The sequence below is a fragment of the Odocoileus virginianus genome, chromosome 4 (genome assembly GCF_023699985.2).
Source record: "Odocoileus virginianus isolate 20LAN1187 ecotype Illinois chromosome 4, Ovbor_1.2, whole genome shotgun sequence".
NCBI lineage: Eukaryota > Metazoa > Chordata > Mammalia > Artiodactyla > Cervidae > Odocoileus > Odocoileus virginianus.
The window spans coordinates 86,696,478-86,719,936 of record NC_069677.1 but is presented as its reverse complement, the minus strand read 5'-3'; the positions used below and the strand labels follow the sequence as shown (position 1 = coordinate 86,719,936).

The 23,459-nt window shown below is 40.4% G+C and overlaps 1 protein-coding gene across 9 annotated transcripts in view; it reads right to left on the bottom strand.

The window, feature by feature from the left end:
• TTC3 (tetratricopeptide repeat domain 3) overlaps positions 1 to 23,459 on the bottom strand; it is a 123,267-nt gene that overhangs the window by 89,194 nt on the left and 10,614 nt on the right. For 3 of the 9 annotated variants that reach the window (XM_070466978.1, XM_070466976.1, XM_070466977.1), the window contains exons 2-11: positions 22,773 to 23,000; positions 20,899 to 21,053; positions 19,884 to 19,926; positions 19,424 to 19,574; positions 18,892 to 18,979; positions 16,345 to 16,398; positions 15,210 to 15,330; positions 13,340 to 13,425; positions 11,687 to 11,781; positions 10,483 to 10,545 (exon numbers count right to left, since the gene is read on the bottom strand). The exons of 2 other annotated variants lie outside the window; for them this stretch is intronic. In XM_070466978.1, coding sequence (XP_070323079.1) covers positions 10,483 to 10,545; positions 11,687 to 11,781; positions 13,340 to 13,425; positions 15,210 to 15,330; positions 16,345 to 16,398; positions 18,892 to 18,979; positions 19,424 to 19,574; positions 19,884 to 19,926; positions 20,899 to 21,053; positions 22,773 to 22,815 — 899 coding nt within the window. In that variant the 5' untranslated portion in view covers positions 22,816 to 23,000. Of the gene's footprint in view, positions 1 to 10,482; positions 10,546 to 11,686; positions 11,782 to 13,339; positions 13,426 to 15,209; positions 15,331 to 16,344; positions 16,399 to 18,891; positions 18,980 to 19,423; positions 19,575 to 19,883; positions 19,927 to 20,898; positions 21,054 to 22,772; positions 23,001 to 23,459 lie in introns of those variants that run through there. 4 more of the 9 variants (XM_020870871.2, XM_020870869.2, XM_020870868.2 and 1 more) reach the window with 2 other exon arrangements.

Below are 23,459 nucleotides of genomic sequence, written 5' to 3'. Positions count from 1 at the left end.
AAGACTTCTGATCTTGGAGAATAAACGTCCCAGATATTTCACACAACACACTGACTAAGCTATAATGAACAGAGCATAAGTTGGGACATGAGATTAAGTCCAGCGCCATCACTAACTCTCACTGGGGCGGATAGGACGTAATTAACCTCTTTAATTACGGTCACTTTCTCACTTTCTCTTCTGTAACATGAGGCTAACAATTTTGGCTTTTCCTGTTTTCAGATACTATGCTAAAGCACAGTACGCTGTAAACTGTCGAGCACTAAGGTCTAACGCCGGGCCTCTCATAGCTTCCTTACAGTCTATGGCCTCGTCTGCCCACCTCAGCCGCCCACCAGCCCCTTCCCAGAGAACTTTACCACTGCTCAAAACTGTTCAGAGCCCAAAATCACTAATTCAGGCATCCCACTCTTTCCCCTGATAGCATAGCCCCTTCCATCCTACTTATTCAACTATTCCTACTAGCTTCTCAGGGTGCTCACATCACTGACTTTCCCATTTATTCTTTTTTTTTAAACTTCCTTATTGATCTATCTAAGAATTTGCTGGTTCCTCATTTCATATTCCCATGCATACGACTTCTTCACACTTCTTTGTCCCTATGTTACATCTTGCTCTGTGGAAAGCCCCAATGCGGGATGAGCCCCGCTTCCTGCTTTCTCCAGGACCACACGTAGGGAGCCAAGTACCACCAGAGAAAAATCACGGCAGAGCACAGCAGGAGCCCTACTCACTCAGGATTCCAGCGACCCAAAGGGGCCTTCGACGCTGTTAACCAACATTCTAGATCAAATCACCCTCTAATTTCGTTAAATGATCATTTCAAATCTTATGTCCTTTCCAGGACTTCCCTGGTGGTCCAGTGGTTAAAACTCTGCACTTCCAATGCAGGGGGGCATGGGTTTAATCCCTGGTCAGAGACCTAAGACCCTGAATGCCTCGCAGAGTAGTAAAAAAAAAAAAATCTTATGTCCTTTCCTTCCAACTCCCCTTTCAGCGGATGAGCTTTGCTCCTATTTCAATGATTAAACTGGACCTGGACATATCAAAGAAAACTCTCTCAATCTAGCCCTAACTTTTCTCCTTTACAATAAAAGTGTCTTCCTCCTTCTGTGGCTGATTCTTCCACTTGCACCATGTAACTACCCATCCTTACAGTATCAATCATCCCTTCTCTCTCCTGTAAAATCACACATTCCATTTCAGGAATCTACCCCATCAGTAGGTTTAATTGTGGTAAAATACACATCATAATTTATCCCATGAATCATTTCAAATATAAAATTCAGTGGTATGAAGCACATTCACATTGTCATACAACTTCCTACTGACTTTTAATCTGCTCAGATCTCTCATCTTTTAAAAAGCAAGTAAAAAATAAATAAATGGCTTAAACCCTAAGCAAACACTGTTGGTAATCTACCCAGCAGCTAACCTCCTCCTCTGACTGCTAGACACTTGTTGTGAGGGTCCACCTCTAAGACTTAAGAGATAATTCCTAGTAAGTTTGAGCCAATCATCGCAAACCCACTCTCCACTGAGTGGTTTAGGGGTACACAGTTTAGGTGTGACCCACAACTGAGGGGACCACTGACTCTTAAAAAACAGATTACAAAAACAACCAAAAAACAAAAAGATTACAAAGAACAAAACTAGGTAACTTATTCTACCAAACAGCAATACCTACTAAAAGACCATTTTTTTTTAAAGACAAAATTCAAAAGCTATCTAAAGATAGACAGCCTGACAAACAGAAGAGGATACAGAAATCAGAAACAGATCCTGATATAGTCACCCGATCTGTATGACAAAGCTAACACTGCAGTGCATGGAGAAAACATTCTCTTAAAAGACGGGGCTGGGTCGGCTGAGGGGGTCTCTTCCATATCCCTGCAGGTAGTGCAGAGCCTGCTACGCAGAGATGCTTACCCAGTCTTTATACATTTAAACACTGAGTGGATGGATGAGTGAGTAACTGTGTCTTCCATATACACGTCGGAGGCAGAGCTGAGGCAGCGGCACAAAGAAGATGCAGGGTTGGGGGGCCGCTGGGGGAGGCCTGCAAGCAAATGGAGAAGCCAGAAAGTCCTCCTCCTCCTCTATCATCCACCCACCCACTCACTTCTCGAGCACCTGCTACATATGGGCATATGGGTGCTGTGTTATGGATGCAGTGTAGACAAGCTGGACACAGCTCTGCCCTCTTGGGGCTAATATTCCAGTGGGAGACAGATAATAAGTAAATAAAAAACAAGTGATTTCCAAGCCATGTGAAAGCTACTGAGATGAAGAGAGTGAATTATCAGGGAAAATGATCAGGGCAGGCTTCAAGGAGGAGGTGATATTTGTGCTGAAACTCTAATAAAGGGAAGGAGGGAGCCCTGTGATGCCAGGAAAGAGCGTCCCAGGTAGAGAGGACAGAGAGTGCACAGGGTCTGGGGGGCAGAGCAGTGAGGATGAGAGCGGACATCCTGGAGATAGAGGAGGGGGCAGCGACAGCAAGGTTCCTGAGTTGGAGGCGAGGGCAGAGGCGGTCTCCAGAGCAGGAAAGAGAAACCAAGGGGCTGTCTCAGCAGAGCCGCTCTGGAAGCCTCAGGGCAGAGGTGAAGCTGGGGGAGAGGACCAGACCTGGAGGGCTCCAAAACAGGAGCCCAGGAAGCATGGAGGGGCAGGGCTAAGGGGGGTTTAGCTGTGCCAGGAGGCAGTCTGAGCTGCAGGGAAGGCCAGGCTCTGGTTGACCTCAAGAGGAGCAGGACTAGGGAGCAGTGAGAAGCTGACTGAGGCCCACTCAGAGGCTCCACAAGCAGCCAAGGGTGGGGGCAGCGAGGTGCCCTCCTCTGGCCATGTCCCTCAGAGGCAGGGGGAGCCCCTCTCTCTTGCCCTGGGAATAGCAGCCCCACCAAGGCTGGCCCTAGAGTTGGGGAGGGGGATGATTCTGGGCCCAAAAACAAAGGCTAGAAAAAAAAACTAATAGGGCTGGGTCAACTGGACATTCACATGAACCCTGACCCCTACCTCATACAAAAAACCACCTCCAGATGGATCATGGCATATCTCATGCATGTGTGTTCAGCTGAGTCCGACTCTTTGCCACCCCATGGACTGTAGCCCACCAGGCTCCTCTGTCCGTGGATTCTCCAGGCAAGAATACTATAGTGCGTTGCCATGCCCTTCTCCAGGGGATCTTTCCAACCAAGGGATCAAACCCATGTCTCTTAAGTCTCCTGCATTGGCAGGCGGGTTCTGTACCACTAGCGCCACCTGGGGCTCACCAGATGGATAGATTTAAATTCCAATAACCAGTCAAGCTTTTAGAAAACAAAAGAATATTTTGCAGAGTAGGCAAAGATTATAATCAGAACACAAAAAGTGCTTACCATAAAGGAAAAAATTTGATAAATTGCAGTACGTTAAAATTACTGCTTGCATTCATGGAAAGAAAGCAAAACAGGCAAGCCACAGAGCGTGAGAAGGCATTTGTAATATGCATATTTTGACCAATGACTCCTATCCAGTATATTTTTTAAAAACCGACTCAAAAGAAGAAAAAAAAAGACTCAAACAGGCACTTCACAAAAGAGGATATCTGAATGGTCAATAAGCGTACAAAAAAAAAATGTTCAACTTAAACCTCCTAAATTAAGAAAATGCAAATTAAAATCACAGCATCGTATCACTACACACTCAGCAAAATGTCTAAATGAAATGACACAAAATAATAAGTGTTAGTGAGGACGTGGAACTGAAACTCTCATGTGCTGCTGGCAGGAGTGTAAAATGATGCAACCACGGTGCAAATTATGTGCATAGCTGGGCATAAGCACACCCTCCTGTCCCAGCAATGCCACTCCTTTTATTACATACTTAACAGAAATGAAGACATGTTCACAATGACACTACCTGTAAAAGTACTAAAAATCCCCAAATGCCCATCAACAATAGAATGGATAAAATGTGGTATATTCATGCAATAGATGAACATTTTACAACTACATGCAACAACATGGATCTCAAACACAATGCTGAACACCAGACATAAAGAGCACGTATCACATGATTCTGTTTATATTGCACAAAGCAGGCAAAACTAACCTACAGTGTCAGAAGTCAGGACAGGAGTTATCCTGGGGGAGGAAGTGGGCAGTGACTGAGGGGGGAACAAGGGTGACTTCCAGAGTACTGGGGTTGTGATCTGGATGCTGGGTATGGTTATTTGCGTCTAGAAAATTCAACCTGCACACTTATGAACTGTACATTTCTCAATATGTGTATTAAAGATTTTTCTTTTAAAGAGTACAAGAGTCATCCTTTGCGGGAGGCTGTCATGTCCAGTGTGGGATCTGAATTACAGAAGCCCTCCGGCCATCCTGAGGGGGTGGGCAGTCTGAGGTCCAAGTCACACGGTGGGGCTGGAAAAAAAACACCACCTAGATCTTTGATGACATTGTCATCACTAAATACACAACCCTAGAACCACCTTCTGGAACTCTTAAGTAAGTTTTCTTTACTATTTAAACCAGCTGAATAAGAGATCTCTATTTTTGAAGCCAAAATCATCTGAATACAATAGCAAACCTCTTCAGTCCTCTCTGCCTGAGTGCCTTCACCAGCTGCCTGTGCTGGCTGCCTCCATCTCCTCATCCTCACTTCTCAGCCCACTCAGGCCTGGCATCTGCACCAAGCTTCCCGCTGATCCCTCTCCCTAGGGAACTTCAAGGTGTCCACAGAACTAAACCCAAGTTCCAAAGGGCTTCCAGGATCCTACACTGACTCTCCTCCTAGCTTTCGGGCGAACCTCGTAGGAGTCTCCTGTGCAGCTTTATCCTTCTCTAACCGGCCACTTCCTCTGTCCAGCAAAGCTCAGTCCGAGCTCCCCTTCTAATGTCAGCCCACACTCACTCTAGACCAGTGGGTCTCAACCCTGGCTGCACATCAGTACTACCTGGGGGGGCTTCTAAAAAAGCCCAATGCCCAATTAAATGAGAACTTGGAGAGGTGAGTGGGGTGCATTTCTTCAAATTTCCGGTGATTTCAATGTGCAGTAATAGTTCTGGACTTAGGAGGGGAAGGAAATGCTATTAATTGACTCTCTCAAACCACAACATGTAAGTATGTAAGAACTTTGAATGCCACAAAAGAGTTATCATCTTTCCCCCTTATTGCAAATCGTCACTTTCAGGGCCAGCCTAGATCACAAAGAAAGAACAGTTTTACTCCCCAAGCTTCTCGATCTCACAATGAAGCAACAAAAGCAGGATTCAGATGGAATGGTCAATTACTGTCAAATATGCAGTGACTATTAATCACACATACATTTTAAAGCAAAAGTTAGTTCTGGAAGTAAAATTACATATGCTCTTTCACCCAAGTAAAATAAATTCTTATCAGGAATTTATCCTATATATCTATGTATATTTGCATCAGAGTGTGAAACATAAAAGGATATTACAAAGTTTCATCTAACTTTTTAAACTGGAAATAAGCTATGTTCTAATACAAATTAATGCATAATAAGATACTACGCAGCCATGAATAAAAACTGGGGTAGATGTCAATATTCACCCATGTGCAACAACTCCAACATTTAAATATTAGAAGAAGATGTACAACAGGGTATATAATATGCTCTTACCCATGTTAAAACAAAAGACACATACGTTATACTGAACCAAATGAAAATGCCTTATTCTGACTTACAAAAATGGCAACTTCATCTGGTTCAAAGTAATAAGTGTTCACATAGGCATAAGATATTACAGAAATGCATAAGGATGTGAAGAAAGGGATTAGGGCAGGGGTCTCAGGTGGGCGAGAGTTTTCAGTTTATCCTTTTGTACTCTAACTTTTTATGATGTGTATTTGTCACTGTTTTTTAAAAAGGGGGTGCACCTCAAAGACTGATTAAGTAACTCCTTCCTTCAAAATCAAATTGAGCATTTTTTTTTTAAAAGCAAAATAGAGACCATACAAGTAAAGAACAGAGTGAGGAACAACTCATCAACCAATACACATACTAAAAATGCCCCACATACACTAAGATTTTTTAAAATTCTCACAAAAACATACAATTTACTTGATTTACACCTCAGACCTCAATTCAGAAACACACACACACACATAATCATTTAAAATCTAGCTGCCTGCTACTATTCACAAGTTGGGAGCTAATACCCATATAAGGGTATATCATATAAGGGTAGTTAAATACCAAAGGGTCAGAGTAAATACCAAGTTTTAAATTCTACACTCTTCCTAAGTAAATTTAAAATATCCAAGACTAAGCTTTCCCCTTTTCCAATTAAATTTCCTATTACACAGTTTATCCCATCCCACCAAAGAATTCAAATTTCCACACACAAGTCCCACTGAGAATGAATTAAACAGTAACCCTAATCATCTACTTTGTATAACTATTGCAACCACAGAGGCTACAGATGCCTGATTGCTTTTTCTAGATTCTGCTCTAATCTGAAAATTTCAAATTACCTCAATTAAAAGCATCACTCTAAGATGCCCTCGACCTCTCAAATTCTATTTTAAAAGTGGACTTATAGAAGACCAGAAGATAACGGACATCTCATCCTAAGCCAGGCACTCTGGGATACACTGCACACATGCTCAGCGTGAAGGACTGGCAGGAACGAGCTTGAGTCCACCCTCCCCTCCCTCGCCCCAGCCCCGTTCTGTGGGTTTCCTGGAGTCGCACACCTCCAGAGAACGCTAAGGGTTCTGACTGGCTCTGGGCCTCACCTATATCCACCCAAAGGTGGTCAGATTTACAAACTGACTACTTGGCATTAAAACCTCCACCACCACGCTGACCATTTCTGAATGAAACATATTCCCCACAAATACCTCACCTCGGGCTCCCAGCCTTAAAATATTTTTATTTCTTCCCTTTCAAGATTATTTTTCACTTACTTTATCCTAATGCTTGGTGTTTCTTTTCATCTTATGCACACTATTACACTTTGTATCAGATATACATAAAAGTATAGAGAATAACATTAACATAAACAATACCGTGTACCAGCTTAGCAAGACCTTAACATTTTGCCATATTTACTTCAGATCTTTTTGCCAGGTTTGTTACAGGTGACACCCATTGTGAACCATCTTTCCCAGCTCCAATCCCTTTTCCTCCCTCCCTCCCCAGAGACAGCCACTCCATTGGTATTTTAACATGCCCATGCACTTCAAAAACACTGTTACTACATACTATGTATTAATTATGTGTATGCATATCATTGCACATTTCAAAACATCATATAAATGGCATCATACCGTACAAATCATTCTGCAACTTGCTTTTTCACTCAACATTGCATTCATTTTAAGTGCTGCACAGAATTCCATTGTATGAATATACCATAATTCATTTTATCCATTCCCCTACAGATGGACTTTTAGGTTGCTTCCATTTCTTTACTCTTAACCACAATGCTCTAGTGAAGGCTTGCACACATCTTCTCGGGTAGCCCAGAAGTGGGCAGGAGAATACACGTCTTCACCTTGCCACACGGCTCTCCACAGTGACTGCACGGATTTATACATTTCTCCCGCCGAGTATGAAAGTTTCCTTTGTTCCACGTCCTCTCAAACACTTGGTGTTATGAGGTTTTAAAATGTTTGCCAATCTGATGGGTACGAAAGAGAGACTCACAGTTTTTAATATGCATGTTCTGTAAGGATAATCATGTTTATTGACTATTTAGACCATTATTTTAATTTTTTTCAACTTTCACATTGCGGTTTGAACCTGTGCATGGTGATTCATCGTAGAGACTGTGCACCCACCTGGGTTCACACCCACCCAGTGAGTGGCTGAGGACGCTGCCTGACCGCCTGGGCCTCAGGTCCCTCATCTAGAAAGACACAGCAGCGCCCATCTCACAGGGCTGGGAGTGTTTTATGAGTTAACACAGGAAAACACTCAGAACAGTGCCAGGGAGGCTGGATGCTTCACCCTCAGCTGCTTGCCCAGATTCCCATGACAGATCCACCAGCCCTCAGAGACGAGGGCTTCAACACCTCTCAATCCTGGTAACTCAGCTAAACCGCATGGGTCATCCTGGGTCAAGGGCACATCTGAATCACTGGCAGTGTGTTCTTTTCTGAAGTCATATCATCTACTCACTTGATAAGGAGTTACATGCATTGCAGATTCAGGAAACATTATCCCTCCATTATTGAGCAAGTCATGTAAACAGTGAACAAGGTGGGAAACACCAGTAAAACCAGGGTGGCATCATGCTTCTGACATTAAACAAGCATCCAGCACATCCTGGTGACTGCCTAACAAGAAAATGCTGCTGACCTGCCTCTACAGGAAACTGCTATGGTGTTGACCCACAAAGTTAGACCGTCAGCTGGGAGGTACAAGGATGGATGCACAACCCTACTCTTGACTTTGACCTCACCAGGCTACCCGGCTTCTGTATTTTTGCTTTGATGCACCTCCTTCAGAGCAGTTTTAGCAGGCTCCTGCTTGAGTGTCTAGCATTCAACACTCATAAAAGAAGGCAGAAACCCCTCATTTGCCTCTCAGCTCCAAGGGATCCCCTGTGCAGAGGGGATGACCTTCAACCCACTCAAAAGTTTCACACAGGTGCCTCAATTTTCACAAGAGGCTAGTCAAGCTGCCAACCTGTTCACCTTGAGAGCACACAGAATGGCCTTCAAACAGCACAGGATATCTGCAAGTCTGGACCTAGCCAGAGGCAGTAATCTAAAGACATGTGCAGCCCATTTCTTGCCAGAACCAGTTGAGGACAGTGGTACTGATGGAAGACTGTCAAGCCCATCCATTCCTCTAGACTAGATAGCCTCGGTTATCCACGGCTTAAGCCATCTAAAAGCTGCATAACGTTTATACAGCAGTATTCTCCGAGGTGGTGATTTTTTATTTTCTTCTTTTTAAACTCTTGTATTTTCCAAATTTTCTACCATGAGAAAGTGTTCTGTTTATAATAAAAGAAAAACATAAATGTTATTTTTGAAAACTGTATACCTGGAATACACCATACTCCCCACTCCCACCTCCCACACTCCAACATTAAGTACTCTCCCTGAAAAACAACTGGTAGCAGACTCTCTGCTCTTATAAGAACACTTAATTTGAAAAACTATTGATGAAAACCAAAACTGCACTCTCAGGGTGTGCTTATTTTGCTCTCAACAGGAATGCTGCTGAGATTGTTCTCTACCCCACCATTCAGTTCCTATTACTTGTAAGCCATGTAAGAAACTTCTTCCGGAACTAAACATCAGGAAAACAGTTTCACCTGAGAAACTGGTGTCCTCTTTCTTCATGGATAGTGAGAATTCTATAACTTGCCAGGTATTCTTTGTATTTTGGACAACAGAAAGGCAAGATGCAAATAGGAATTATAACTAATAACCAAGCAGGACCTTACACCTACGCAACTTTATTCTGAGGATCCCAGACTCTAACATGGTTTTTTATAGTTTGTTTCTAGTATTTTTCTACTGAGTGGATGTATTCCTGAAGCAATCCTGTAACACACAGTTAAATGTAACAGTCTACAGTGCTCAATATTCATGCTTAATATTTAAGTCCTAAAAACTGTAAGCTGAGAGATAATAAAATCATGGGGGCACTGTCAATAATCTTTCTCAACTAATAAATACAAGCTCAGTTCAACATGAGGAACTAAGAATTAACTACAATTTTACTCCCATAGTTAAATCATTAAACTTTTCTTTCCCTTACAAAGGACATTTACTTAAGTTTTATTCATACTAATACAGAGGAAACAAACACAGCAAGAATTCTTCCAGAACCATACAGATTAGCTAAGAGCAAAAGAAGGTAATATATTATAGGTGTTATAAACATAGACCATGCACCATCAGATAAGAGCTGTGTTTGAATCTTAGCATCACTACATCACAGCTTGAACAAAAATGGAGCAGGGTAGAACGAAATTCACAATTACTAATGGGATGAGTTTATTCACATGTAAAATATAGAAAATAACATCTACCTATTAAATACACCAAGTCACTCAGTTGTGTCTGACTCTCTGCAACCCCATGGACTGTAGTCTGCCAGGCTCCTCTGTCCATAGGATTTCCCAGGTGAAAATACTGGAGTGGGTTGCCATTTCCTCCTCCAGGGGATCTTCCCAGCCCAGGGATCAAACCTACATCTCCTGCAGTGGCAGGCAGATTCTTTACCACTGAGCTACCTGGGAAGCCCTATTAAATGTGCTGTTGAGAATTAAATAATCTACATGAAGTGCTTAAAATAATGCAAAGCATATGCTATCCTCTCTATTAAAAAATCACTGTTTCTGTCATTGCTGTTATTATATATAAAGCCTACAGAGCTCTCTTTTAACCATTTAACTATTTCTGCCAAAGAACTACTGAAGGATTTTCTTGCATAACTGCAAATAGAAACATTTCTCAAAGATAGGTATTTAGCATAACAGCTGAGTGATTAGGTACTCTACTTACCTGAATTGTCCAGTACGAAGAAAACAAAGAGCTCGGTTACCGTAAAGCAGGTGATTTTCAGGCCTTTAAAAAAAATAGTGTTTCATCAGTAAAGAACATTACATTTAAAACAAAAACACAGAAATCATAAGGCAAGAAAAAATTTTCAAAACCTTCATATCTGTTTGGCAAAGCAGAAATGAATATAGGATTTGGAGTCCTAACTGGCTAAGTCCTGGTTCCTTCACTTTCTGAGGGGCTTGTTCAAATCAACTCAACTTCTCTGTATTCAAAATGAAGACTAAAAGTTCTACTTTTTCTGTTGCACTCATGGGGCTGCTGAGAGGATCAAATGAGACATTAAAAAGCTAGCAAACTACAAGCATGTTGTTACTGCAGAGAACAGAACAATTTTATGTAAGTCAGAACCGTAGCACCTTGACAAAGGACATCTGTAAACTACAACAGTAATTTACATAGCATGACTTCAAGCTTTGTCCCATGTGGTTTTATCTTACTCCACCTATCTTATCTCCACCTCTTCCTAGAACAGACAGGCAAACTTTCAGATGTGGTTTGCTACCTGGATTCACTCATTCCCTGTGGAGATGGGGACATCTGGAAAGAGAGCAGCTGTCTACATCACACCCTCCTAAGGCAGCTACAGCATTAGGTGGTCCAGCAAAGATGTTGGTAAGAACCAAGTGAGGCACACGTGTAAGAATGTTACAAAATTCTAGCAGCTGGGCAAATAGAAGATGAGGTAGAACACATGTATTCTCTCAACAATTCCAACTCTTATCCTTTAGAAGTTTCCTTACAGAAAGCACAAATTCCTGAATGGGTGACATCTAGTAACTAATTAGTTAACTAATTAGTAAAGAATTGGTAACTAATTCTTTCTTATCAATCAATAATTTGGAAGGAATTAGAAGAAGGGAACATGAGTCCAAGAAAACACAGATGACTCTGTACTGGAAAGCCTGGGAACAAATGGGCAGGAAAGAAAATACACAATTTCGCCTAACGGGCTTAAGTTCTATAACTTAAGTTCATTTATTCAGTTCATCTCATGTTTCTTACATCTACAGGTGAGAAAACATTCTGCATAGCAAACTGAAGATACTCTCCAGTTCCTCATCTTTTGTTTCTTTCATACTGACTACTAGCATTCTAACGTGATCTGCCACATAGAAAGCATCTCAGTACTCCATTTTGCTCTTACCTACATTCAATGGCTCTGGTATAATAGATAATAGCTACATCATATCTTTCTTTGGAAAACTCTTCATTTCCTTTCATTTTCATTAGTTCTCCTTGCTGAGAAATCAAAGTAAAAGAAGATTCATCAGTTACATTAAAAAAGAATCAGGAACCCAAAAACCTAGGGAAAATGGTTCTGGGTTTTTAATCTTAGATATCAAAAATAATCTGGGGGATTACTTATGTAGAAAATGAGAATTCAATACCCAATATTTTGGCATACACATTTAAAGAAGCCTGTCTCTAATGACTCAGGGCTAACTTTGTTAAAAGGAATATTAAAAAGTAAACAAAACATTATGAATAGTATGAACAATTAATCCCCTGTGTACCATATTTGGCAGGTCCACTTTTAAATATACATTATGCCTGCATAGCAGGAAAAAAAATAGATTCAATGCAGAATTTTAATTTTAGGCTAGAAAATGTGATACTATTCAATAAACTTGGGTGCTTAAAAAATATATACATCAATAATATATAGGAAATGTTGATTAGACTAATTGCCCCTCAAAAAATGAGGTGACAAAGTTAGCAAAGATGAAATAAAAACAAAACACAGGAAAAAAAGGCATGAAATCAAATATGCTGTAACGAAACTTCAACTCAAACATTCATATTTTCAAAATAAACCGACTATTATTTACTGGATTATGTCAATGACTTTATCTAGAGAGTTAAACAGAAAAGTAATTTCCTAAATCCTTTTCTAAAAATTTAGTTGTTAAAATCTTATTTCCTATGAGTAAATTGTATATCATATGAATTACAAGTCAATAAAGCTGATCCCAAAGAAAATCATACTCTCTCAATTAATTAAAAGCCTTTTAAATTAAATTTTAAAAAATCAAGCTTCAATTTTCAATTAACTCTTTTAAAATCTTTAATATAAAATTCTGGGACTTCTCTGGTTGTCCAGAGGTTGGGAATCCACCTCGCAACGCAGGGAACACTGGTTAGTTCCTGGTCCGGGAAGATGCCATGTGCCTAGGGGCAACCAAGCCCGTGTGCCACAACGACTGAGCCTGCGCTCCACAGCCTGTGAACCACAACTACCGAAGTCCACCCGCTGCCAACCACTGAAGCCTGCACACCCTCTGTGTGCTTTAGACAGGCACTGAAGCTGGTGGTTTGCAATGAGAAGCCCGCTCGCCACAACCATAGAAAGCCCACGCAGCAACCAGTGCAGCCTAAATTATAAATTAAAATTTTAAAAATTAAAAAATTCTTATCAAGATGTCTTCCTCTTCCAAAAACAATTCCAATCAAAATTTATTTAAAATTTCTCTCAAATATGTTACCAAATTCTACAGTAGTTCTTATATTCAGATGTGCTATGTGCTTAGTCGCTCAGTTGTGTCCGACTCTTTGCGACCCTGTGGACTGTAGACTGCCAGGATCCTCTGTCCATGGGATTCTCCAGGCAAGAATACTGGAATGGGTTGTCATGCCCTCCTCCAGGGGATCTTCCCAACCCAGGGATCGAACCCAGGTCTCTCACATTGCAGGCGGATTCTTTACCATCTGAGCCAATACTGAACTTTCCCCTGAATATTAATAAAAGTTCTAACAAGCAAATCTCAAAATATACTTACAAATAAATATTTATTCTCACCTCTAGACACTCCGCACAACTTTGAGTTTTAAATTCTTCAAGCAAACTGCAGTTTTCTGTTACAACTTTAGTTATGTGATACTTGTCTAAATGTTATTTTTAGGAGAGAGTGAGAAAAAATTTATTAAAAAAAAATTGATACTGTTAATGTTCTCACTCTTAGGCTAGATAGGTGAGTCTGTGAAGTTAAACAACTGATAAAATGTTTCAGAAAACATTAGATTCATGGCAAGCCATGAATCTAATCGGTCTTATTTCTAGCTTATTATTACTCTAGTTCTAACTGTAGTTAAAAGTGCTCTGTAGTAACACATTCCAATCAGGCCTCATAATTACTCGTCAATTTAATAACACTGAGCTACAGTTTACCCAGAACAAAGTTCAACTAAAATTTCTGAAAAAAAAAAAAAACCTGGGAAACTACTTTCTAAAATATATTTAGTATAAAAAATAATTTTAAATGTCTTATTTCAACATTATAACTCTCAAGTCAAAATCAGACTTTTTTTGAAATGTTCTCATAAAAATGTAATAAACTAATTCAAATGCAGCAGGTAATAACCAAAATTTATGTTAAAAGTTTACGAGACCTCCTTTTCTATATTTTAAGGTGTTCTATAAAAGATTTTATTAATAAGTGGTAAATAATAATTTTATTGCAACAGAACTGTAGTTATGCCTCCAGCCAAACATATTCATTTCCAAGGCAAAAGTAGTACCTAAAATTTAACACTGAAGAATTTCAGAAGATGATGGGGACAGAATAAGATTACAGAACAAAAACCTGAACTTTGGGATCAGAGAGACCTAACTTCTTATCTAGGTTCTACTACTTAACAGACGAAAGAAGTATCATTTAACCTCTCAAAGTTTGCTCATTTCTAAAATAGGATCACAGCAGCTACCTTGCAGGGCTATTATAAAGAAGAAAGAACAGAGAGTTAGAAACAAGCCCACACAGATGCCCAGTACATGATACTGGTCGTCTAATTTCACCATAAAATCTAGTCTATAATTAAAGGCTTCCAAAACAACAAAGAGAACCACCTCTACTCATGTAATACAGCCCAGCATCTAATAAATATCAGGAAAAGACCCTGATGCTGGGAAAGATTGAGGGCAGGAGGAGAAGGGGACGACAGAGGATGAGATGGTTGGATGGCATCACTGACTCAATGGACATGGGTTTGGGTAAACTCGGGGAGTTAGTGATGGACAGAGGCGCCTGGCGTGCTGTGGTTCATGGGGTCGCGAAGAGTCAGACACGACTGAGAGACTGAACTGAAACCTGTCTTCATATTTAAGCTTAATTTCTAACACCCAGGTCAAGAGTACAAAGTATGCCCTCTACTCAGTGGAAATGGCAAATAATCAGTCACCATCAACTAAAGAATCAAATACTTCCTGTTTCAAGATCCCTATAAAAACACTGCTAACATTCAAATGCTTTAGAGAAAAATAGTTCACAAGGTAAAAAATATATAAGGCAGTTTCATCATACATGAAAGTAACAGATTCATCAGAAAAATGAAAATTATGGTTTTAGCTCAGTTATTTATTTCTCTTATGAATGAGAATACATGAATCCCAGGGTGGACTCTTTCTTTGGATATTATATATATGAACTCATGGCATCCATTTGGTAGGATGTTTAAAAAAATATATAGTCACACAAATCATCAATACAGGAAATACAGAATAAAATTAACTACAGGGTTAAAGTTCTCTTATTCAGTCTTTTCCCTTATGCACAAGAGAAAAAAAATTTTTTAAATCCTGAGATAAACACGAAATCACATAGCCATGCATTCTACCTTCCAAAATAATACCTTTATAAAACTAAGTAACAATTTACAGCATTTATACTTACATTCAGTAAAGAAAATACTTAACATACGCCAACAATTGTCAACTGCTCCTAATTTAGATAAAATTGTTACATCGCCTGTGTATTTCACCCAATTCAAAGCTTCTTCCATTGCCAAGATTTTCTGTTTCAAAAAGAGGGGTGAAAATGTGATTTATGTATTAATTATAAGTTTACATGTGGCATTATAAATTTCTCTTATATAGCATTTCAGATTTTTAATAAAAACTTGGAAAACTTCATATTTTCATTACTCTGGCATGCAACCTAGAACAGCTAGACACCAGTGCACAAGTTAACAGAGACTATAGACTCACATATGTTACATCTTCATGGAACCTCAGGCTACCCACAAAGCTCAAAATGCTGCTGCAGTGATTACAGAACAAGAAGCTGAGGTCTACAACCTGGCCAGAGGCTGCCCTGGGGAGCGGGAGAGTCCAATAACCAAGGTGAACGAGGGTTCTCAGGTCTCATCTACACTAGGACTTCCATCCTTATCTCAAAAGTGAAGGTACAGGTTAAGGTTAACAGAAAGTACTATGTATTTTAAATGGCCTGTGGCAGAGAGAAGAATAAGCATATACACACAAGAGGAGTGCACGGCTGGACAAGTGAGCGCTCAGTGCAATGACCTTCATCAAGGGTCAAGGGTTCACAGGAATGTTATCATACTTCTAACGTCTGAAAAGACTTCAGAAACAGTGGCATTATCAATGCTGGTGTCCGGCTTAAGGGAAACATGTATCTGTCAGAAATTCCCTGGCAGTTCATTGGTTAGGACTCTGCAGCCTCACTGCTGAGGGCCCAAGTTCAATCCCTGGCCGAGCAACCAAGATTCCACAAAGTGAGATTATCCAGTAATCATATACCAAAACATGTTCACATGAGGGACCTAGTAATTTCATTTAGGAGAGAATATATGCCAGGTAAATAAAAGAGAAAAAACAATCAAATTGCAAAAAAAACCCCACAAAACTCAAAATCACATTGCATATATGGGGGAAAAAATGAAAATGATACAAACCACCCAAATAAGGAGACTGCCTAGGCAAAATATAGAAATCCATATGACTAAATGCTACATAGGAATAACTGCCACTTATTCACAGTGCTGGATTCTCATGTTGACACTTACATTCTCTATTTTATAGCCGATTCTCAATAAGCCTCCGATAAAGAATGTATCATTCTGCAAAACAGAAAAAAAACATTTTTTTCTTTATTTGGCCAATTATACTTTAATTTTCTAGTGAATAAAAAAATTCTACATTTTAAGAATACTACTGTATGTACCAGACTTCCCAGGTGGCTCAGTGGTACTGAATCTGCCTGCCAAGCAAGAGATCCCTGAGTCGGCAGATCCCCTGGAGAAGGAAATGGCAACCCACTCCAGTATTCTTGCCTGGGAAATCCCATGGACAGAGGAGCCTGCTGGGCTACAGTCCACTGGATCACAAACAGTTGGACACGACTGAACAACTAAAAACCACCGTATGTACTCAGTAGTCCACTTCCCAGAGCAGTATCATGCCAACTGACCAAGATCTTAAAGACTCTGAATCAAGTCAGAAATAGTTTTTTTTAAAAATATACATTTATTTATTTGTTTGGCTGTGCCAGCTCTTAGTTATAGCACAGGAACCCTTAGTTGCAGCATGTGGGGTCTATTTCCCCGACCAGGGACTGAATGCAGGCCCCCGGCACTGGGAGCTTGTAGTCTTAGCCACCAGATCACCAGGGGAGGCCCCAGAAATAGTCTTTCACAGGGTTCTAATAATAAAATGATTTAGTGTAACTTTTAGATGTACTGAGTTTAAAGTTCATTACACCTAAAAATCTTTTTATAAAATTCATTGGCTTATATAAATTATTTCAAAGGATTATCTATAGGAAATAAATATCAGAATGCCCTTTCTAAATTTAAGTTTGCAATCAGAATTTGCAAGAAAAACACTTGGCCCCATAACCAAATGAAATAAAAGTTATTAATGGCTTTCAAGGAAAAAAAAAAAACCTTTCAGCATAGTACACAGATAACTCCTCAAATCTGACATGATAAAATTAATCCCAAAGAAAAAATATTTGTTGTGGTGGTGGTGACAATGACATGATTTTATAAGAAAGAACCTGTCACTTTCAGAACCTGTGACAAAGGTTTCTGTGAACCAGGAGCACACTCTCATTTGTGACAAATTCTAATTTCTATTCTTTAAAGATATGGAGCCAGCCTGGTTCTCATCATGTCACTTCAGAACCATGGAAACAGCCATCTACCTAACCTCTGAAATACACAGCACGAACTCATGCATAGCAGAATAAGCTCAGGTTGTGCTATGCTGTGCTTAGCAGCTCAGTCATGTCTGACTCTTTGCAACCTTCATGAACTGCCTCACGCCAGGCTTCCCTGTCCTTTGCCATCTCCCAGATTTGTTCAGACTCATGTCCATTGAATGAGTGATACCATCCAACCATCTCATCCTCTGTCATCCCCTTCTCTTCTTCCCTGAATCTTTCCTAACATCAGGGTCTTTTCTAATGAGTCAGTTCTTTGTATCAGGTGGCCAAATATCAGAGCTTCAGCTTCAGCACCAGTCCTTCCAATGAATATTCAGGATTGATTTCCTTTAGGACGGACTGGTTGGATCTCCTTGCAGTCCAAGGGACTCTCAAGAGTCTTCTCCAACATCACTGTTTGAAAGCATCAGTTCTTCGGCGCTCAGTCTTCTTTATGGTCCAACTTCCACATCTGTACATGACTACTGGAAAAACCACAGCTTTGACTGTATGGACCTTTGTTAGCAAAGTGATGTCTCTGCTTTTTAATACACTGTCTATGTATGTCATAGCTATTCTTCCAAGGAGCAAGCGTCTTTTAAGTTTGTGGCTGCAGTCACCTGGTAGCCCATACATGGCAGCTATTACTATTATTTCCTTTCATGGAAAAGGGTCAAAGATTTTCTAAATGTATTTCTATATAAATAGATAAATTGAAAAAATGGCAGAAAGGTTATGTCCTAAAGCAGTGGTATGTAAACTCTGAAACAGATCAGAACCATCCAAAAATAAAAGTGATCAAGCTTCAACTTCTGAGGCTGATTTTGTGGATAGTCACTCAGTTGTGTCTGACTCTTTGCCACCCCCTGGACTGCATCCAGGCCTCCCTGTCCATCACCAACTCCCGGAGTTTACTCAAACTCATGTCCATTGAGTCAGTGATGCCATCCAACCATCTCATCCCCTGTTGTCCCCTTCTCCTGCCTTCAATCGTCCCCAGCATCAGGGTCTTTTCCAGTGAGTCAGTTCTTCACATCAGGTGGCCAAAGTATTGGAGCTTCAGCATCAGTCCTTCCAATGAATATTCAGGACTGATTCCCTTTAGGATGGACTGGCTGGATCTCCTTGCAGTCCAAGGGACTCTCAAGAGTCTTCTCCAACACCACAGTTCAAAAGCATCAATTCTTCAGCACTCAGCTTTCTTTATGGTCCAACTCTGACATTCATACATGACTACTGGAAAAACCATAGCTTTGACTATAGGGACCTCTGTCGGCAAAGTAAGCTCAGGTTAACCAAAACTAAAACCATTCCTATTAGCCAAGATAAATTAGTAGCATGGGCCTGCTACCATATAAATATGTATACTCCAGAAACAGGGGGGTGGGATATACATTCTATCACTTACCACAACTTTCTTTGCCAAATCCACAATATCTTCCATCAGCTCAAGATGCTGTAATTTCTTCAAACTTATCTCACAAGCAAGAGAACCGCTTAAAGACAAATTTATTTTTTAAAAGATTATGTTTTCATATATAAAAATTCATTGAATTTTATACTTGACTGACTGTATGTTTTACCTCAATTTAAACTATTGGAATAAAAATTTTGTTTCTTTCCTCTAGGTAATAACAAGCTATTTATTAAGCAGACAAAACATTACACCTTTTTCTTTCTTCTGTACTATAATGCTGATATTTATAAACAAGTATATTATTTCTTCTTTAATCTAATGCTCTTCAATTTCATTATGTCACCAAGATTATTCATTCATATGCAAATCCCAATATTAACTTCTTCCACTCTATTAAACAAAAGTAGAGTTGAACATTATATAAGAATGAGATATAAGCCTTCCATCGTACTGGCATCCCTTAGTGGTAAGGCAACACGCTTACCGCTGTTCATTTAGAAGGGTTTACCAGACAGTAACTCACCTGGTCCTTACACAGGGGTGCATTCGTGTTATTATAGAGCTCTGCTGACGCTGAAACAGAAGTGGCCAGAAGATGTGGACTTTAATGGCGTCACAGTAATCTTGCAGGACAGAAACAGGTTTACTACACCACATAGTGCAGATGTCAAATTCTTAATCAAAAAAGAAGTTTTAAATTAGTATTTTGTGCCTTGTTTTGGAATGAATCAACAACGTTAATGGAAAAGACAAAAATGGATATGGAAAGGTATGAAATGAATGGATAAAATATCTGAATCTGTCGGATGTTAAGAATATCTAAATGTTACCTAAAACTATTTAACAAAGGGTTTTTTAATTTCTAGTGAAAAAGAACAGCAAAGAATAAATTCTCTTAAAGATATATGTCTATTATGTTGATGTGAATGCATGAACATTCTGTAGAAGCTGTTTCAACAAAATTAAAATATCAGTGTACTCACCTAAGTTTCCCTCAGTATGGGTATAATCTTTGTACTGTCTACCCTAAAAAGGAAAAGAATTCTTTTGATTTGTATCTGGTAAAACGCAGAAGTACAGTTCTAGATTTCTTTAAACCTTATTTATTCACTTTTGGTTGCGCTGGGTCTCCATGCTGCACGCATACTTTTCTCTTTTTTTTTTTTTTGCATACTTTTCTCTAATTGTGGTGTACAGGTTTTTCTTCACAGCGGCTTCTCTGGCAGAGCACAGACTCTAGGGCGCCCAGGCTTCAGTAGTTGCGGCATGCGGGCTTAGCTGCCCCACAGCAGGCGAGATCTTCCCGGAACAGGGATTGAACCCATGTCCCCTGCACTGGCAAGTGGACTCTTTAACTACTGGAGCACCAGGGAAGTCCCCAGTTCTTGATGTAAGGGTAATCAGTACTAAACTAAAAACCTTTCGGTACATTTACTTACACAATTTGAACACATCTTCAACCGATGTGTCTTTCAGCCTTTTTTCAGTGTTTCCCCCGGTCTGTTTCTATGGGTCTCCCCTGAGAGCCTTGCTCAGCTCCAGCCAGAAAGCAAGCTTTTAGCAGCACTGCACCTGCTCCCTGGTGAGGCACTGCCTACTCTCCTGTCTGAAATGACCTCTGCAAAAACTATACATACCTCCCTGTAAAATTTCAAGTAGCACATGAAGGTTCTCACAAGAACAAAATAAAATGTATAACTATGTGTAGTGATGGACGTTAACTGAACTTACTGTGTTGATCTCACAATATATACATATGTTGAATCATGTTGTACATCTGAAACTAATGTCATGTCAATTATATCTCAATTAAAAAAAAACAACTTTAAGAAGACATCATATTAAAAACAAAAAGTTAAGGGAACTTCCCTGACAGTCCAGTGGTTAAGACTGTACATCCAATGCAGAGGTCATGTGTTCAATACCTGATCGGGGAACTAAGGTCCAGCATGTGGTGCGGTGCGGCCAAGAAAAAAAAAAGTTAAGAAATCTACTTACCACTCCATCACAGTAAAGCTGAGTCACACGAACATAATCATTGGACATAAACTCAGGGGCAAAGACACAATCGTCCACATAAGGGCCATCTTCTAACAAGGCATAATCTGCTACCGCAAAATTTCCCCGGGCAAAATCAGCCATGGTACACCACCCTGAGGACACAACACAAACCCAAATCAACAATGAAACCATCTGAGATGCCATGAGAAGCAGTTTCCTGACTTCTATGGTATGTTTGATAAATACTGGGAACTTATGCCCCCAGGAAGCAACTCTGAGAACACTGAGCTCTGGAAGAGTCTCATCCTCATTTGCTAATCTCTCCCCTGACTCTCTTCAACCATCATTTTAATCTATTTCTTTTCTTTAGGTTCAAAGAGTCATCATCTCTGAATTTAACTCTTTACATGTCTCTTTTAGATGGAAGATAATTAAGGGCAGCTTATTTCATCTTTGTATGCTCCCAGCCTGTGCTAAGCCCTCAAATAATGAGTTCAATAAGCGAACAAGACATCTTTCCACTGCTGCCCTTTAACTCCATCTGCTTTTACTGCATCTGTGAAATTCGCCTTTTCATCATTCACAAACTCTGCCACATTCTCCACCTCCTGGCTAGAACTAAACCTTGATCCACTGAAAGAAAGGTTTCTTATCCAGACCTCACTGTGTGTTTCTGTCCTGGGCACAGGGGCAGAGCTGAAGCGGCACAGGGAGAGCGTGGCCACCTCTTAATTCCTACAGCCGCATCCAGACCTTCCCAGCACTCGCTGCTCCTAATTCTCTTAACTACTGCAACGCAGGTCAGCACTGCTAGACAGAAACAGTGGGCAAACCCCTCACGTTACCAACAACCACATTTTAAAAATAACTATTTCAATGGGGGGACAAGGGGCTGGAGTTGCAGACTCAAGTTTTATTTTTTCCTGAAGAAACTTCAGTCATAACATGGTATAGCTGTCAGAGAACAGGTACAAAATCTATCACTTTAAAGAACTCAGCATTTTATTACTTCTAACTCTTCTCCAAGATGACTCTGCTTTCCTAGCATCACCAGCACCATTATTAACAGCGCTTTTTAAACCTTTTCACTTCACCACTTTTCACTTTTTAAACCTTTTCACTTCACCTTTTCACTTCACCACTACTATTGTTAGGATAAACCAAGTTTGTTTTTTCCTAACCAAGACAACCATCAGCCCTTGGAAAACACATCTGTTTCTTTAATTAATCCTTCTCATGTTCCACTTGCTGTACAACCACCTCACAGTATCGGAAGTGAAGAACAATAACCACCTTCGTAGCAAACTGTTGGTACCATTTGTCACATGACATGCCACGCGTTTTGCGTGTACCATCTCATCAATAGTCACAGCAACTCTCTGCAGGTACAATTATCACCACCGTCACTGTACAGATGAAAACATTCACAGCAAAACTAATCTGCTCAAGATCACCAAGCTTGGGGGGATTCAAACTTAGGTCTTCGGAGTCCTCGGTCTCCTCTCAAATGCTGTATTGCACTAGATCTACATTTCCTTGTCAGGGATCTAGCTGCCTCCTGGCTGCTGTGGTGTTAAAGAACACCGGCGACTAGCTCACGGTGCTCCCTCTCTCCTCCGGTCATCATTTCCGTTACACTAAGGCGGGCACGGACAGCCCTTCAGGACCCAACCCTTGCAGTGCAGGCACCTCCTCAAGTACACTTTGCTGCCCTCCTCACCTAGGCTCTTCGGTCACAGGCCGTATCTTGGATCACTGCCCAAGTCTAAACCAGTTTTTAAATCTGTAACTCTGACCAGCTCCTTGCTGACCACAGCCAAGAGTCATCACGGCTCAGGTCTCCCCGGTCTCCTACCACAGACGTTCTTCACCTTCATCACGAATGCTTTTATTCCTCCCGTTCAAATCCTCCATTCTCCTTCATTTTCAGTTTCCTAATGTTGGGCTTCCACTTCCACCATTCAAGGGAAGTGCTTTAGTGAAGTCGTTACTGATCTTTTCCAGTAGACTGGATAACTACAATGTCTGGAACCTTCTGACCTGTTCTGGGTGACCAGTATTTCCCATTTAGCGAATTTAACTCCAAAAGTAAACAATGACTGAAAAAAATAAAAAGTCATTTTAGCACCCAAAGTATGGCACATGATATGGGACACATGCTATTCTGGGAAATACATACACGTTTAAACTCATTTTTCTTCACAAGTGTTTTCTGTATATAAATACAGAAAGAGCCAAGAACTGTCTGTCACAGCCCACACATCACCATCACAGCATCGGATACAATACAATTAATGTGCTCATATGTGGCAGACTGAGCCACTGTGACACCATACTGGTCATTCCCAGGCTGGCATAACTCACTGATACCATGCCCTACACCAACCGCACCGTCATTACACTGTAACTGGTCTTATTGTTATTTTCTATTCTGTTTTAACCAGAGAGGCAATGCGGCATAGTGGTTAACAGCATGGACTCTGGAACCAGGCTGCCTGGGCTTGAATCCTGGCTCTCCCATTTCTTGAGTGTGTGATCTGGGACGAGTTACTTAACTT